The sequence below is a fragment of the Aptenodytes forsteri genome, unplaced genomic scaffold (genome assembly GCF_000699145.1).
Source record: "Aptenodytes forsteri isolate BGI_AS27 unplaced genomic scaffold, ASM69914v1 Scaffold174, whole genome shotgun sequence".
NCBI classification, from domain to species: Eukaryota; Metazoa; Chordata; class Aves; order Sphenisciformes; family Spheniscidae; genus Aptenodytes; species Aptenodytes forsteri.
Window position 1 is genome coordinate 1,101,035 of NW_008794603.1, and position 13,548 is coordinate 1,114,582.

The 13,548-nt window shown below is 47.9% G+C and overlaps 1 protein-coding gene across 1 annotated transcript in view; it reads left to right on the top strand.

The window, feature by feature from the left end:
- The window catches only part of FMNL2 (formin like 2), a 77,185-nt gene that overhangs the window by 59,809 nt on the left and 3,828 nt on the right, over positions 1-13,548 (top strand). The window contains exons 16-25 of the mRNA XM_009273176.2: positions 2,864-3,083; positions 3,727-3,929; positions 5,376-5,610; positions 6,337-6,405; positions 6,576-6,656; positions 7,035-7,164; positions 7,326-7,489; positions 7,772-7,873; positions 8,372-8,470; positions 9,385-9,508. Coding sequence (XP_009271451.2) covers positions 2,864-3,083; positions 3,727-3,929; positions 5,376-5,610; positions 6,337-6,405; positions 6,576-6,656; positions 7,035-7,164; positions 7,326-7,489; positions 7,772-7,873; positions 8,372-8,470; positions 9,385-9,508 — 1,427 coding nt within the window. The remainder of the gene's footprint in view (positions 1-2,863; positions 3,084-3,726; positions 3,930-5,375; positions 5,611-6,336; positions 6,406-6,575; positions 6,657-7,034; positions 7,165-7,325; positions 7,490-7,771; positions 7,874-8,371; positions 8,471-9,384; positions 9,509-13,548) is intronic.

Here is a 13,548-nt window from a genome sequence, read left to right on the forward strand (position 1 = left end):
TAAAAAAAAAAAAAAAAAAAAAAAAAGCACAAAAGGCACGACACAGCTGAGGTTACGGGCTGGTCCCTCCCCGACGGGTTTGGCAGAGCAGGCAGTGGTCCCGTGGCACGCGGTGCAGAGTGGCAGGGGGTGCTGGATGTGGCCGTGGTGGTGCTCGGAGGGCTGCCGGGGGCGCAGGAGCTGCTGCGAGCAGCAAGGGGTTGTGCCGCCGCGTGCCCAGACACCGTGCCTTAGCCTGACATCCTTGCGGTATTACCTGGGGATGGGAGCAGTGGAGCAAGCCCTGCTTCTGCACGTGGCTCCTCTGAGCTGCACCGACGGCAGGGGCGAGCCCCCGCAGCTGAGCTCCTTGCTTAGGTGCTTGGGTGAGATGCCCAAAGCCAGGTGGGATGGATATTTTGTTCTTCAGTGGGTTAGGAGAGGGAAGGAGAGTGAAAGCGCCTTTTCTTGATATGATGGCTGCGCAGAAAGGAGTGTTTCTCAGGGCAGGAACCTTGTGGGTCAGAGGGGAGTCAGTGAAATAACAAATTTTGCTTTCCTGACCATTACTAACATTTTTTTCTCTGTTCTTTCTGCTTTCTGGTAAGACGGGCCAATCAAGCTCTTCTGTAGGTTGCTTTCTGCTAAGTATTTACCCACCTCCCCGCGTTTCCCTCTGTGCTGTGCCCATGTGTGTGCCCGTGGATTCGTGTGGGCGATGGGGAGGGGGGAGGCTGGTGCAGGGGCTTGCCTGATGGAGCCAGAGTCGGAGCCGGAGCACGCAGTAGCTTTGGGGATGCTGCCAACCATCAGGATTTGGCACCCAGGAGACCCTGATTCAGCAAAGCACTTCAGCAAGTAATTAAGACATGCGGTTTCTTTTGAGCCATCCTTGAGCCGCGCTCTCAGCACCGGTCACGCCGGTAGGCTTTTCCCAACGAGGCCAAGTGCTGAGCTGCAGCAGCTTTCGCCGGCTGCGAGTACCCTCTGCCGGGGTCTGGTCCCCAGCCGTGACCGCGTCCCCACTGGGCTGCCGGCAGCGGCACGACTCCCAGGGACGTCACCTTGCCAGGGCTCTCTAACGGAGGAGGAAGGGAAATTTTAAGAGATTTGGATTAGCTACACCAGGAACTGGCCCACGAGGCAGTTGGCTTCCTTTCCTGTCCTGAAATAACCCAGGAGCCATTAATAATCTATGCTAATGTATGTGCAAGTGTTTCTTGCCACGGGTGTTTTAGGTGGAAAAAGCTATTTCTTTTTTTAATTTTAGGAATTATTTTGAAGTAACCACATTAATTAAGCGAGAGAAGAGTAAAACTCAGTTTAGATGAGCAGAAGTTGATCACGTGTGTTCCTGTCTTCCAGTTGGATGAATATAATTCTCAAAATACACAGACTTTCAAGCTGAATATTGTATATGTTTCCTGTTATTCACTAATGGTTCTTTGTTTCAAGCAAATGCTCTTGCCAGTAATTTATTCTTTGTGATGTCCCTGCAAAATGAGCACAAGCTTGAAAGGGACATGGACACACAACTCGACTCTTGTCTTAAAAGTGGAATGACAAAGCGCGAGAAATGTTTTCAGCATTCACCCAGCTCCGGTGCACAACAGGACTGTCCCCTGAAATACGTTGTCTCTATCCTGGCAAAAACATACATACAGAGTCGTTAGGGGAAAGTAAAATAATTATTTGCTCAAGTGCTTTGCAACCTGGGAACCCGGCCGTCTTCTGAAACCGAGGGGAAAAAATCTGGCATCTCTACAGAGCATCGAATATTTAGCAAGATTGCTCCTGCTGCAAACGCGGGGTAGGCAGGAGTCAGGAGCAAACACTGGACTGGACTGAACCACACGTGATCCGTCCTCGGCTGGGGCGATGACTCTGCATGGGTGCGCTGCGGGGCTGAGCGTCCCCGGCGGGGTGGAGCAGGGGCTGTCCCCTGCATGCCTCTGCCACTGACCGCCGCTGCGGGCTGAATGGCTCTTTTTTTCAGCACTGGAGAGGAAGGACCGGGGTTTCTGTTTTGTGTTTGCAGCTTGGAAAGAAAACAGTTTATTTTCTAAGTAATTCGGGAGCAAAATGTTGATTGATCACTTCAGTGAACATCCTGATTTTGTAGCAACTAACAGCTTCGTGTTTACATCAAGATACAAAGAAATGAGAACTGAATTACAGAAGTTATTCATGTACCTTCCAGACCTGTTAGGAATAGGAAGAGAAAAGTGTTGTTTTCCTTGCTCCAACATTGCTTTTTTGTGCTCTGTTGACAGGTTAATGAGAGTAGTCAGTCTTCATTTTCATAGCTTCTCTGTGTAAGTCACTAAATCGTTTACTGGTTCTGCACGGCGCAAGAAGATTAAACCTGTTATTTCAACCATGTTAAAGCTCACGTGCGCTGCAGCCCCCACCCCCTTTTGCTCTAAAAGACAAACCTGGAGAGCAGCAGCACTGCCCCATTGCAGCAGGCAGTGGGAGGGGCCGCTCCCTGTACCAAAACCTTGGGAAAGGGGCTTTTTTTCTTCTTGTCACCTATTCTGCATTGAGTTTTGTGCTGTGCGTGGCTGTGCATCAGCTCACACCAGGGTGGGCTCTGCAACAGAGGACAGGGTTAAATTCGACCACTCTCTCCATTTTCTGTAGCGTTTAAAAATAGCCTGGGCTTTTAAATCAATCCAGACAACATGCGGTAATAAAGTAATAACACATTTCCTTTAGTGAAATTTTCACAGCCTCTGGCGTTCAGTCCAGTTCTGCAGAGGCTGGGCCTGAAACAGCTGAGGGGCTGGATGAAAGCCTCTCGGCGCTGTTTGTCTGTCCAGGCAGCAAGATCTTTCCAGGTTTTCCAGTGTGATAATTTAGCTCTGGCCGGTTCTTCCTCCAGTGCTGAAATGCCGACTCGAAAGCTGCAGTCTGGGCACGTGGGGTGTTTTTCAGCGGTTGGGGAATTTGTCATTTCTTCTCCTCTGCTGTCTTTAGCTGTGAAAATCAAGAAGCCGATCAAGACCAAGTTCCGCATGCCGGTGTTCAACTGGGTCGCCCTCAAACCCAACCAGATCAATGGGACAGTCTTCAACGAAATAGATGACGAAAGGATCCTGGAGGTATGAGTGCTGCTTGCTGCCCTTCTGCCTCCACTTCTGTCCATAACACAAGTCTTTGCAGGGATAGATTGCAGCAATTATTTTGGCAAACAGCTCATCCAGTGGCCCCTGGTACCCAGCAGGTCAGCGTGAGTGCCTTGGTTGAGAATTAGGGATGGTAGCTGGTAGTATCGATTATGAAGGGTGCGTAGCTGTTGTGTGCATTTGTTTAAAACGGATCAACCAAGATGAAAAGGTGCATTTTTCCCAACCTAAAATTGCTGATCCGGTCTGCAGGAGTTAGGCTTGGGTGGGTGGCTGCGTGCCAGCGAACGAAGCTTAAAGCACCACAGAGCAGAGCTGAGTACGCAGGTCTTGCATGCTCCCTCTGCCCTGAAGAGGCATGTGGCTGGATAAAGCCTGAGTGCTAATATGAGTATTTTCCTGAACTTTTGGACATGGATGGGGCTATTGGGGGTGGAGGCCAGATTTCCTGATCACTAACTCAGGAGCGCATGTTCGTTACATCCTACAGCCCCTGATCGAAGTACTCTGCTGTCGTCACAGCGTCGCAGGGTTTGTACTGCAGTTCTGGCACAATATTAGGCAGCGCGGGTTTTAGTGTTTGCTGCGGGAGGGATAAATAATCTTCTTTCCCTTTCAGGATTTAAATGTGGATGAATTTGAAGAAATATTCAAAACAAAAGCCCAAGGTCCAGCCATTGATCTTACTTCAAGCAAGCAAAAGATAACTCAGAAAGGGTCAAACAAAGTCACGTTACTGGATGCCAACAGGGCCAAAAATCTTGCCATTACTTTAAGAAAAGCTGGAAAGACGGCAGATGAAATATGCAAAGCTATTCACGTGTAAGTAAAACACTTGTCAGCAAAGAAACCGTGTTTAAGATTTAGTGTGATTTTTGGTAAGTGGAGTGGTTTTGAATTGGCAGTTGATGTAAATGTTTTTGCGTCTGGAAAAAATCCAGGAGTAAGGATGGAACCATTCTGAATTCCCAGAAATCAGATTCCCTTGAACTAAAATAAAAAACTTGCAGTTTTATGTCACTGTATCACTATTTAGGCTTAACAAATTAACACTTCTTTTATTAAAGAAGCTAATTCATTTATATCCACAGTATGCCACTGCATGCTGCATCTCTCGTTCTGTTCGCACAGTATTTTCTGTTATAATGAACACTCAAAAGCCAGAGTATCAGGAAGAAGCAACTCTTTCAGTTTGTTCCATAAAGCACGAGTTTAGTCCAAGTGCACTGGAAGGGTTTTGCATAGAGTTATGCAGGAGTGCAGTGAGGGGCTCGGCTGCACCCCATCCCGCGCTGACGCAGACCCTTGCCTGCCGACTCCAGCAGCTCCCGAGGATGGAGCGCAGGTGTACCTGCTCCTTGGGGCTGATCCTGAATCTATCCAGAAGCACTTCGTACTCGTGGCCGTGACAAACACCTGCCACTTCTCCGTTAAGGAATATCTTCAAAATTTGGATTCACAAGCATTACCTTTGGTGAGGAGGGTGACCCAAACCTGCTGCAGATTGAGGCAGGTTCAGCAGCTGGGGTTTACAGGGCTCTGGCCCGATTAAAGAAAATTGCTCTTTGCTCCTCCCCACATACCTTCTCTGATAAAAATGAGGTGTGGCCATGGAGGGGCAGGGGGAATGACCACGTCTTTGAAAACAGAAACAAGGTGCCCAGCAGCACCGTTCACATCAGCACAGTAACCTTGTTCACATCTTAAAGGGGGCTTATAAGAAAGATGGCAGCAGCTCTTTAGCAGGGCCTGTTGCGACAGGACAAGGGGGAATGGCTTTAAACTAAAGGGGGGTAGATTTAGACTAGATATAAGGAAGAAATTGTTTACGCTGAGGGTGGTGAAACACTGGCCCAGGTTGCCTAGAGAGGTGGTGGATGCCCCATCCCTGGAAACATTCCAGGTCAGGTTGGACGGGGCTCTGAGCAACCTGATCTAGTTGAAGATGTCCCTGCCCACGGCAGGGGGGTCGGACTAGATGGCCTTTAGAGGTCCCTTCCAACCCAAACTATTCTATGATTCTATGATCTTCGTGTGCAGAGAGCTTCACGTGCAGGATGGTGCCCCCCACCCCAGCCAGGGCACCACGAGCAGGAGTAACTTCACAGCTTCTTTATAGTTTCTCACTGCTTTACTGGCTTAGGCTCACGTGTGGCTGAGCAGTGCAGGAGGCAGAGCTGCCTTTGGCAGCTTTCTCACTTCTTTCACTTTTCTGTCGTTTTGTGTAGAGCCTTGTCCTAACACCACTTCTGGTTTGTTATCACGCAGGTTTGACCTGAAGACGTTGCCGGTGGATTTTGTTGAATGCCTCATGCGGTTCCTGCCCACCGAGAACGAAGTGAAAGTGCTGCGGCTCTACGAGCGGGAAAGGAAACCCATCGAGAACCTGTCCGACGAAGACCGGTTCATGATGCAGTTCAGCAAGATTGAGAGGCTGATGCAGAAGATGACCATTATGGCGTTTATAGGCAACTTTGCAGAAAGCATCCAGATGCTGACCCCGGTGAGTGAGGGACACCCCCTGGGGACACCTGGGGGAATGCATTGGCTGTGCGGGGATCAGGGCTTCCCGGGGGCTCAGGCTCCCCTCGGGAGCTGCGCTCTGCGGCGCGGGTCAGCTTGCGGGGAGCACTGCAGTCATGCGAAGGTGTGGGCCAGTCGGTGAAGGTTATAGAGTTTTTAATTTTGCTAAGACAGAGAGATGGTTTGAGTGTTGTGGAGTGATTATCAGTTCCCACGGAGACAGAACAAGAAACAATTACACAAATGAAAAAGTGGTTTTCAAGCTATATTTTCATATATCAACGACTGATAGCCCAGGTGCTGTTTGTACCCTGGACTGCTCCATACTGTCCTATTTCTTTACCCTGTAGAAGTTTAAAACCGGTTTATATAAAAATCTAGTTGTTTGTATCACCAGGGAGAGTTATTATCAGTGCTGGCCCGTGGGCTCTTTGAAGTGTCCCCCATTCAGCCTGATATATCTTTCACGGTCATAAGGATTGAAATGTAAATACGCTTTTACCCAGCCACATCTGAGTGTGGTAAACCTGCGGTGCAAATGAATTGTTTGAAATCCTGATGCGTCAGGGCAGGATAACATTTATGCTAGGGCCCACGGTATGGATGAAAACCAAGAGGTTTTGTTGAGAATGTGAATGTTTAGATTTTAATTTTACTCCTGGGTTGGACATGCATTAACCAAAGCTCTTCCTGTGTTTACCTGCAGCAACTTCACGCAATAATAGCTGCATCTGTCTCAATAAAGTCATCCCAAAAGCTTAAGAAAATACTGGAGGTAGGTCTGATTTCAGATACGTTCAATAGCTCCATCACTCACCGGTGCATCCTGTTACATATACTCAAGCTGTACCTGGATGCTGACATACCAGCTCTCCTTCCAGAGGTTTCTAAAGCGCCGTGCATTTGTCCTGAAAATTCATGCTCTGCTCTGTTTCATCCTGGCAGATAATCTTGGCTCTTGGAAACTACATGAACAGCAGTAAACGAGGAGCTGTGTATGGGTTTAAGCTACAGAGTTTAGACCTGGTAAGTAAACCAGAGGTGCCTTGTGGGGACCAGGTGGGAATGCATTTCATGTATACGGCGAGTGGCTGCTGGGGGACTCGGTCGGTGTTTTCCAGCTGGTGAAGGCAGAGAGTGGCAGCGGGGAAGGCGCTGCCTGCCAGGCGGTGTGAGTTTGCTTTGCTTATCCTTGTTTTGGGGGGCCGCTTAGGAGAAGGCACGTGTCTTCAGAGGCTCTGCACAGACCACAGCTTGAAAACCACCTGCTAAAGACTTAAATGAGCTTTTACAGCCGTCCTTATCAGATGGAGAAACACCAGGGAAAGGCGAGCACCCGCTGAGTCACTTTGCTTGGAGCCTGCTGCACCTCCACCCAGCAATCTCTTTGCCTTCTCTCCCCAGCTCCTGGAAACAAAGTCAACAGACCGAAAGCAGACCCTGCTGCACTATATTTCAAATGTGGTCAAGGAGAAGTACCAGCACGTATCCCTCTTTTACAATGAACTTCATTACGTGGAGAAGGCTGCTGCAGGTACTGTCACCCTCCTGTGCCTGGCCAGCGGTGGCGGCACGCATGCCGTGCGAGGGACTTCACGGCACACATTCCCCCCACGTCGGTGGGGAATTGTTCAAGCTGTGGGTTCGTGTGCTGGTGGAGCAGGAGCGATGCAGCATTTTTGTTTTATTTCCTAGTGTCTCTTGAAAATGTCCTCTTGGACGTGAAGGAACTGCAGAGGGGCCTGGATCTGACGAAGCGTGAGTACACCATGCATGACCACAACACAATGCTGAAGGAGTTCATTCAGAACAACGAAGGGAAGCTAAAGAAACTGCAGGACGATGCCAAAATAGCCCAGGTATTTCTTTATTCTCGGGGTTTGGTGAGGGGCTGTGAGTGACACAGTGAATAGCAGCATGTCACTGCAAAGGATGTGCTTTTATATACACAGCAGGGAGGAGAAGGTGCAGCAATGTGGTGTTGTTGTTCCTGAGTTCAAGTGCTAGATGTAGACGTGCTGGTCTGAGCCAGGGGTTTCACATGCAGAGGAAATCTAGACCCTTTACACTGAATACTGCAGTAATGGATGGTGAGTTTATCTTAGAATGTGTGCAATGCAGTAAATCTGTGCTTTTTGTAGGATGCCTTTGATGATGCTGTGAAGTACTTTGGGGAGAATCCCAAGACGACACCCCCCTCCGTCTTTTTCCCAGTGTTTGTCCGGTTTGTGAAGGCCTACAAGGTAAACAGGAGCATCCTCCTCTTCTCTTCTGTCCTTCCGAACCAGATTTGGTACCTGCGTGGCTCGGGGTGCCCAACAGAACAGCTTGTGGCTCCCTCTAGCTTTGACACAATGTGAGCCATCCCCGACAGCACAACAACACCGGCCCAGGGCAGAGCAGCACAAACAGCTGTTTTGGGATTATTTCCAGGGCTGAAAGACAACACGGCTGTCTGAGATGCTGGAGGAATCCTTAGAAATTGAACGTCTGGGTGGCTGCAGCTTACCCCTTTAACCCTGAATACACGTCTTTTGGGACTGGGAGAGGATGGTTTGTGTGACCTAGGAAGGTCTCTCCCAGCCCAGTTTTTGCAGACCGTGTTCAGCGGCAGCTAAATTGCTGCACCTAAGCTTGCTTCCTTGGAAAGCCCTGTGGTAGCAAGTGATAATGTTACTCGTAATATTTAGGTTCCCTGTAGCAATTGGAAGCCATAACCTGTACTTTTTTCTGATAAATAGCAAGCAGAAGAAGAGAATGAGTTGAGAAAAAAGCAGGAACAGGCCTTAATGGAAAAACTTATGGAGCAGGAAGCATTGATGGAGCAACAGGACCAAAAGGTATGAAACGGATACGTCTTACAGGCAGGAGCCATCAGGTTCATGTGTTTTTCCTGGTAGTTCAGAAATCTCAGCTCTGTATAAGAACTTCAGCTGTCCAACTTATAGTTGGCTCTAAATAGGGTCACTGGAAGTTTTCTCCTTATGGGGATAGAACCACAATAAGCTAAAAGAATACAAGTGTATGGTTCTGCTACTTTGACGTCTGCAAAATTAAGAAAAACTGTGAAGAGACAGAAAGTCATCTCGTCCACATTGCCATTATCTGAACTTTGTTCTGCTCTGGCCTTGTATCTGTTAAAACCTCATTGGCGTTCGGTGTGCAGAGCCTCCCGTCGCTTACAGGGACAAGGAACGATCGTCCCTAGGTCCTTCCCTGTCAGAGCATGGCAGCAGGACTGAGCCCCACGTTACCGTTTTATAGGAATTTTCCTGAGGTGGGTTTTTTTTCTGAGGTAGCACTTTAGATTTGCTAGAGAAAGTTTCCCGTGGCTCTAAAACAGCCACTTTGTCGGCTGGTGCTGCTTCCCACAGCTGTTGTTGGGATCTTTAATCCCAGCCAAGCTTTTTCCCTCGGAAGGAAAGCCTGTTCTCCTTGTTCCCCTAATGCTTTTCAGAGGTAAGAGCTTGGAGCTCCAGTTCCAAGTGATGAGAAGGCCTGGAAGTAGATTACAAATGTAGGAAAGAAAAGCAGCTTGGCAGCCAGGTTAACTTGTGGCTCTGCCCGTCCTCTCCATGGGACGTGAGCTAACTGCACACGTGTGTTTTCCCAGTCTTGCAAAATTGGGAAGAAAACGGGCAGTTACTGTTTGCTGATAGCTACCAGTGGGATCACCTGATGTTTCACGTTCAGGAAGAGAGAAGCAGGGTAGCTGGAGGTCAGTCCTTCAGGGTCCTCTCTTCTTTGCTTTCAGTCTCCTTCACATAAAACAAAGAGACAGCAGCAAGAGCTGATTGCAGAGCTCAGACGGCGGCAAGTCAAGGATAACAGGCATGTGTACGAAGGGAAGGATGGTGCTATTGAAGATATTATAACAGGTAAACACCCTTTGTTCCATAATCTCAGAGGCCCTTTCACAAAGGATAAAAATGTGTATCTGCCTAGCAGCTATTGTAAGTGCTTCATGTCCTTCTTAAAAACGTGTTACTGGAGCACAGCTTAGGACATTGTTTATATGATGTGAATCAAGTACAGAAACTTTTGCTAATGGTACGTAACAAACAAACCCCAGTAACCTGCCTTGACGTGTCCGCTGCCAATGCTGCGTGCGCAGACCTCGGACACACGCTCTGTTTCTTAGTTCTTCTCTTTCAGCATGTGGGGACGTACTCGGTCTCTGATCTTTAGAGTAGCCAGTTCAATGCCTGATCTCAGCAGATGCTCCGGTGGGAATATGCATGTCGTGCAGATCTTTCCCAGAAACCTTTTTTCCCCCTAAACGGAATGAATGACGGATGTTTAACATTATTAAGAGCCTACATTTTCATTAAAATGTACTAACAGTAATTGCACCACATTATTGCACAGTTACAGCAAATCATTTAGTCAAACCTGAATGATTTATGACCCTAAACTGCTTCTGGTTTTACTGCTTCTCAGTTTGGTAGGCAAAGTCTGCACTGATCCCAACCTAGGGCCGAGGGAGAGGGGCAGAACCTGCTGTCGTAGCCAGAGACAGTCAGGACTTTGGTGCAAATATTTGCTGATAAAAAGAGCTGCCTTCTAAACTGCATTTTGCTCAGGAGTCAAATCGTTTGTAATCTATACAGCTGCTCTGATCGCAGTTCTTTGATTTTACTGCACGTTCTTCACCCATGGTGTGAAAGGAACACGATTTTAACACTTCGATAGCTTTACAGTACTTTGTTTCCATTGCACAGAAGCTCAAAAAAAGGTCTTTGGGCAGGATTTCCTTGGCTACTGCTCCTGAATGTTTTTCACACGAGTTTTTCCTGCAGGAGGGGAGGAGAGCTGTTTTACTACTCACTAAGGAAAGCCAGGGAATTTTTGCCCAACTAGATGACAGGGCTGAAATGCTTGAAGCTTTCACAACTCTCTTTAACCTTGATTAATAGCTTCCTAAGATAATATTCTTTATTTAAAGGGCAGAGTCGCTATAATATCTAATCTGTTACCGCTTCTACAACTCCTTCAGACTCCTGGAAGCTTGTTTAATTGGTAAAGTGGTTCTCCTGCTCTGTGGGAGAAACAGATTGTGTGGCAGAAGACCATCCACATGCAAAAGGCAGTCCAGCGGAGGGGGTGCCAGACTCAAATTAAACGTTTCCTATGGTCTTGTGCCTAGTATTTCCCGTTATGGGGCTGTCCCTGGGGGCCTCAAGCCATGTAATAATAAAGGTTAGGCACAGAAAGTCAGGTAGGACCGAGGTCACTTGAATACGGCCCGTGAGATCTCTGTTAATGGTATGGAAATGATCGAAAGTGTCGTTTTAAATTGGATAGTGCCCCATCAGATGCACAGAAAAGCTCTGCTGATCCGGAGCAGAGCACTGTCTAACAATACACCCTTTTCTGGAGCGCATTCAGCCATAGTCTCTCAAAACCATTCGAAACGATGTAATATAAGAAATACTTATTCAGAGACTTACAACTGCCTTGTTGCCAAAGCCTACTGAAGGGCAGTGCGATTAGACAGCTGGTTGGAAGGTGCAAGACCGTCCCTGGGTGTCCGTAGCCGAGCACTAACACTGTACTAATGCGATAGATCCGCTTCTCACGGCTCTGTTTGTCTGTTTGGCTGTTATTCCCATGCAGTGCTGAAGACTGTGCCCTTTACTGCTCGAACCGCCAAGCGGGGCTCTCGGTTTTTCTGCGAACCTGTTCTCACTGAGGAATTCCATTACTAAACTATTCCTCTTTCACATCTGATGCTCTTAGAAAAAAGAAAGGTTGCTGTAGATTTTTGACACTTCTCCATTTGTACGGATCTCAGCCAGGATCATGTGAATGTTGAGTGTATAGTAATGTCCAGCGTCCACCTGAAGTTGTATTTATGTCACCTCTGTTGCATGTTCTTGTGTTTCGGTAACTTTTTATTCCATCCCATCGGCTTTGCGCTCGATGCTTTTGGCCATCCTTGCATCTCAAAAGCATCTCTCGCCCTCACGCCCAATGCCATAGAACAGCAAGTGGTGGAAGTCACAGTAGATTTGGTGAAGGTTTCCTACAGTTCACAAGACTTAGGAGATCAAATGCAGTCAAGAAGTGACAGTTCACTTGGCTTTTCTATGTCATCTCTTCTGGCCTGCAGATCTTTCTCTGTATGCCAGCCTACCTATGTAAAATGCATGTACTACGTCAGCTGTATGCCAAAGCAAAGTTACGGTCTGCATGAACTAAGCGGGACTTTTCTTGGGGTTTGCTTTCTGGCTTGGAAGGGTTGTCTGTAATAACGTACGTCCTCTGCGAGGAGTGTTTTGTTTTAGACTTTTTAACCAGCACCTGCATGTTTGTCTGCATGTGAGATACAGGATAAAATGAACCGCATAAAATCTTTTCTCATTCGGTCACATCCATATTTAACTTTTTTCAGTTCCATGCCAACTTTACCTAAGTAAAATCAGAGACGTTTACTGAGCACTAACTGGTTCCAATTCACTTGGACTTTGTGCAGTGCTGGGGTTGGGCTCGGTAGCGGCAGCGGTGCACGAACCGGGGGGGAGAGGGAAGGAGCAGAGCTGGGGAAACACTCAGTTATTTGCCAGAACTGCAGAAATTGTGACGATGAAAAGCTTGACATGGAACTGAGCAATTTACATCGTGTGGTGTAAAGTGTAAGAAGGGTGTGTTTAACCCAGCATGTCTGTTAACACTGTTGTCTTGATTTAAGGACTCAGCGGCTTAAGAAGACAACAGTGTTTCACTTTTGCTATATGTATTTTTATGAATGCTTCTAATAAAATTGCAAACTATAATCAGCTCAACGGTTATTTGCTCTTTCGAGTTAATTGCTGTATTATCTTCCTGGAGCCAATCTTCAAAGCAGCTTGGAATTTGGTTAGCGAGAGGCGAGGGTGGCCCTCCTGTCCTTTCCTCTCCGTGTCTAACCTCCTCTCGTAGCCTTGGCCTTACCCCCTCTTGCTCTGTTGGCTAATGTGCCTGGGAGTTTTGAACGCTGAGTTGACTTGCTCTTCATTTTCCATCCCATTTTTTACTTAACCATCATTTTGTGTTTTGTTTTGTTTTGTTTTTTTTTTTTCTGTTTAGCCCTAAAGAAGAATAATATCACTAAATTTCCAAATGTTCACTCGAGGGTAAGGATTTCTTCTAGCACACCGGTGGTGGAGGATACACAGAGCTGGCAAGCATCACTTTTTACTTAGCTTCCTCCTCTCTCTGTATGCCAGACAGCCTGTTGGTAGATGTGGCTAAGAGTAATACTGGTGAGAGCCTAAAGGCCAGTGGAGACTGAGACCGTTTATTTTCACCCTCTGTGGTGTAGGGGATCCGTAGGCCGTGGGCTGGTGACCGTCTTCATACCCTCTCCGTTTTGGCCCTTTCTCTTCCAAGTTTAGCCCGAGGCAGGCAGTCTCGTCCCCAGGTTGTTTCAAGCCCATAGTTCCCTGGATATTCTGCTGCCCCCGTCTCGGTCCTGCTACGGCCACCGAACGGGACATGAGAGACGGACAACCGGCAGCTCAAAGCATGGAGGTGGGAGAGGGCAGCCTCAAGCAAAGGCACCTTCTGCTGGGGTACACCAACAGCTGAGAGGTTTGGGCGTTGTATTTAAACCAAGACATGAGTCATCCAGGAAATTTGAGGGGGGGTTGCCCGGTCCAACGCATACCTGTTTTCCAGGAGAGAAATATTTTCACTAGAATTAGTCTTCAGGTGTACCAAGTGTGCTTGTTATATCGTAGCCGCACACGTAACGCATGTAACAGCACACGTAACACAGGCTTTCATCAACACGTCCATCTCCAGCTTTCTCCGCTGTTCGATCCGTTGCATGCTCAGCATTCCCTCCTCTTCCCTCCCGAAGGGGGGGTGGGGCCGGGCTTTGCTGCTGGGGAGGAGGAGGAGGGAGGGGGTTGGCTGCTCCGCTGCCTTCGGCTAA